Source organism: Tarenaya hassleriana, unplaced genomic scaffold (genome assembly GCF_000463585.1).
Source record: "Tarenaya hassleriana unplaced genomic scaffold, ASM46358v1 Cleome1226, whole genome shotgun sequence".
NCBI lineage: Eukaryota > Viridiplantae > Streptophyta > Magnoliopsida > Brassicales > Cleomaceae > Tarenaya > Tarenaya hassleriana.
The window spans coordinates 509-4237 of record NW_010962681.1 but is presented as its reverse complement, the minus strand read 5'-3'; the positions used below and the strand labels follow the sequence as shown (position 1 = coordinate 4237).

General features: G+C 43.6%; 1 protein-coding gene and 1 long non-coding RNA gene across 3 annotated transcripts; one reads left to right on the top strand and one right to left on the bottom strand.

Annotated features, from left to right (window-relative positions):
* Positions 1 to 157: 157 nt before the first annotated feature.
* On the bottom strand, positions 158 to 540 carry LOC104807081. The gene is made up of 2 exons (XR_770715.1): positions 433 to 540; positions 158 to 337 (listed from the first exon to the last, which is right to left on the bottom strand). It is a non-coding gene; the product is annotated as an uncharacterized LOC104807081 (long non-coding RNA).
* A 244-nt stretch (positions 541 to 784) lies between these two features.
* On the top strand, positions 785 to 3414 carry LOC104807080 (pre-mRNA-splicing factor CWC25 homolog). Of its 2 annotated transcripts, XM_010532195.2 has the most exons (5): positions 785 to 1025; positions 1340 to 1652; positions 1780 to 2700; positions 2803 to 2852; positions 3011 to 3414. In XM_010532195.2, the coding sequence occupies exons 1-3, from the start codon at positions 838 to 840 to the stop codon at positions 2644 to 2646; spliced, it is 1368 nt and encodes a 455-aa protein (XP_010530497.1). In that variant the 5' UTR covers positions 785 to 837; the 3' UTR covers positions 2647 to 2700; positions 2803 to 2852; positions 3011 to 3414. The 2 variants fall into 2 exon arrangements, with proteins under 2 accessions (XP_010530497.1, XP_010530496.1); XM_010532194.2 differs by lacking the exon at positions 3011 to 3414 and having other exon boundaries at positions 2803 to 2987.
* Positions 3415 to 3729: the final 315 nt, after the last annotated feature.

The window sequence follows — 3729 nt, the reverse complement described above, 5'->3', positions numbered from 1 at the left end:
TAGTGATTTATCAAAACAAGTGACCCAGATTCAAGAACTCAAATTATATGACAATCTATTAACTTGGGCTGAAACCCAGATCGTGAAGTAATCGAATACTAGGAATAGGCATTCAAACCACATGATCAATCAAACCCGGATAAAGCAAAGGCTTTACCTTTGCTTCCCTCCTCTTCGTCTTCTTCCTCCTTTTCATCTTCATTCCCATCCGCAAGCCCTAGATTCTTCGACAGCTCCGAAGCCAATTGTTGCTCTTTTCCATTGGAGGGCTCGGCCCCAGTATTCTCCTCCGCCGGAGCAACAACATCAGGGTTTTCACTCGCCATCTCTACCGATTCTGAGCTTTACCATAAGACATTGGAATAAGAAACAGAGAAGACAAAATTATGATCGTAGACGACAAGCAAAAGGAGAAGAAATTCATCCTAGTACCTTCAACTCTGCTTCTTATAATTTCTTTCTTCTCCGCCTATTCATGAAATTGAAGCAGATCGAAAATACAGACAACCCTCAAGATTTTTCAGTTTTGCAAAATGCCACTGTTGAATTATATATTAACAGAAAAGTCCCTCATGTAAACTAATTTTACAAGTTGAGCTCCTCGTTGGGCCTAAAGGTCGGGCCCACTGACACATTTATGGGCTGGATTGGCTAAACTAATGCTCCACGTGTCAAGATCTTAATTCATCGTCCCGTCTTGAAACGAGCGGCTCTGATTTCGTTTCCCTTCCCTTTGGCGGCTGGCAAAAACACGATCCACCGAGTTATATAGGAGAAGAGGAGACATTGCAACGCTTCAGGATCCATTAACAGGAAGAAGACGAAGAAGAAGAAACAATGGCGTTGAAGTTTCTGAACAAGAAGGGATGGCATACGGGGAGTCTCCGTAACATAGAGAACGTATGGAAGGCCGAGCAAAAGAACGAAGCCGAGCAGAAGAAGCTCGAGGAGCTCCGCCTCCAGATCCAACAGGAGAGGGAGCGTTCTGAGTTTCGCGCTCTCCAGGAACAGGCCGGTCTCGCTCCGTAAGTGTTTATCCTCTCTTGTCTTGCGTTCGAACGAATTCGAATCGCTTGTTATCTTGAATTGGGGATTAGGGCTAGGATTCAACGCTAGAAATAAATTTTGAATCTTATCGATTCGGAATGTTTTTCAGAATGTCATTTGAGAGGTATCAATGGTAATTAGCGGTGGAATTTGAATTTTACCGGTTGTAATAGATCGGTTTTGCTTTGTAGCCTGTCTAGGGTTTTGGGTTTAGTTTTTGCCCAATATCGCGACGTATACGGTGGTATAAAATCGAAGTTATTTACGAAACTGTATATGTTTCTTCTTGCAGGAGGCAGGAAAGACTGGAGTTTCTATACGATTCAGGGCTTGCGGTAGGGAAGCCAAATGCCAGTAGTTCAGGGCATGGTGTTTCGTTTCAAACTCAAGAACAACCAGCCAAAGCTGATACCAGTAATATTAGCAATAACGCACAGCAGCAACAGTCAGCTCCTGGTGCGTTGTTTGAGGATAAGTCACACTCTGCGAATGATGCCTGGCGCAAACTCCACTCCGACCCTTTACTTCTTATCAGGCAGCGTGAGCAAGAAGCACTTACGCGGATCAAGAACAACCCTGTAAAGATGGCCATGATTCGCAAATCTGTAAGTTCTTCGTCTTCAGTTATGCTTTGTTCCTGTATCTCTGGTAACTATTATAATTCTACTCAAATCCCCTGTGTTTTCCCCTTCAGTTGAGTTATTTACGTGCTAGAGATTGTCTTCTTGGTAGGTAAAAGGAAAGGAAAAGGTGAAAGATGGAGATGGGAAGGAGCACAAGAAAAAGCATCATGGTAGTGGGTCGAAGCAACGCAAACATTCTTCATCCAGGCACTATTCTGATTCAGAAGAAGATTCTGCTGAAGAGAGTAAAGGAAGAAAATCCCGTCACAAAACGTCGAGGAATTATGACAAACGCTATGAGAGAACAAGGTCAGATTCGGAGGAGGAAGCAGAGATAAGAGAAAGTCGTGGGGATACTCGACACAAGGGAAAGTACCGAGATCACTCACCTTTACGGCGATCAGAGAGGGACAGTCATAAGAGATCTGATTCGGAGGATGAATCGAAGAGAAGAGAGATTCGTAGGGATACTCGAGACAAGGAGAAGCATCGAGATAACTCGCCTTTCCGGCGCCCAGAAAGAGACAATCACAAGAGTTACAATCAAGAGATTAGGAAAAGAAATGATGAGGATTCAAATCGAGAAAAATATGCCTCCAAGGACAGGGAGGATGGAACCGCTCGTAGAGGTTCAGTTGCAGAAAGGGAACATGAAATTCATCATAGACGACGGAAAACTGCCCCGAAACTAACGGAGGAAGAGAGAGCTGCTAGACTGAGGCAAATGCAAATGGATGCGGAGTTGCATGATGAGCAAAGATATAAAAGATTGAAGAAGGCGGATGAAGCCGACAAGCGGGAATCTAACCAGGACAGTGTTGTACAACGTGCAGGCAAAAGCTTTCTGGACGCTGCTCACAAAAGCGTATATGGAACTGAGAAAGGCGGAAGCTCGACTATCGAAGAAAGTGTTCGTCGCAGAGCTTACTATTCGCAGCGTGGGTCCGAGGCTGAAGGCAATGCCTTCCGCCGTTGATGCAAATACACACCGCGTGGGTATGCAGTCCATTTATACAAACAACACCACCAGGTTAGTGGCTTCACATGTCCAGAGACTAATCTCATGAAATGGCAAATGGGTCATAAAAAAATTGTAACTTTTTGCTTACCCCGTGCTTGATTGAATTTACAGGACATGAGTGAGAACGGTTAATCATCGAAACGCGAGCATCCCAATTGTGGGTAAAGTCTGTTTCTATAATCTAAATTGTTACCTCCGTAGATCGTTACCTCGCGGGCTTTGTATTCTTCATCCCTGTTGAAAATTCAGGCACTCTGCTTTGCCTTTGCTATGATATATTTCACCATTTTCATGGAGCTCTGATGCGCGTCCCTTTTAGGGCATGGGCCTGTAAACGTATCGACGCGTTTTCATTTGGGCCCTCGTCCCCTTTTAGGGTCCAACCTCACAATGTGGAATTTGGCGTAATTGAATCAAAACATTCCACCCAAAGGGAGAGAGGGAATCAGCCAAAATAGAGAGGCGACGGGCCAAAACTCAAAAGGAGAGGTCGGCATCACTCACAAGTCGAAGCCCCCGTGACAAGAGTCTCTTTTCAAAGTATAATTCGCCAGATTCCCCTTCGGCCACGGGACTCCCTTCGTCACGTTTTTGTTTATTTTTGTCGTTCGAAGCGATAATGTTTGGCGGCGTACGTATCGTATGCTCCCAAAACTTTCCAATCAAATTTCCTCTCAAATAGTACCGGTGGCCGTCGTCTCGTAAGAATTGAGTTTTATTTTATCTGATTTTTATTTCCTCCACACGAGTGGATGGTATCGTAGCCCCCAAAGATAATTCCACTACTCCTTTCCATAGCACGTATTTTTGCACCGACAAAAAATGCATACGTACATATACCATGCGATTTGGTCCGTATATGGACAAGATGCATCTGTCCATTAGATTTGATTTTTTTTTTTTTTGGTATAGTGTTTATCAACTTGTAACTATGTTTTGATGAATATTTGTATATATAACGGAAATGGGCATTAGTGGATGAAAACCAGTCATAATATGTATATATATATATATATAGGAAAAAGAGTGAGTTGGAAC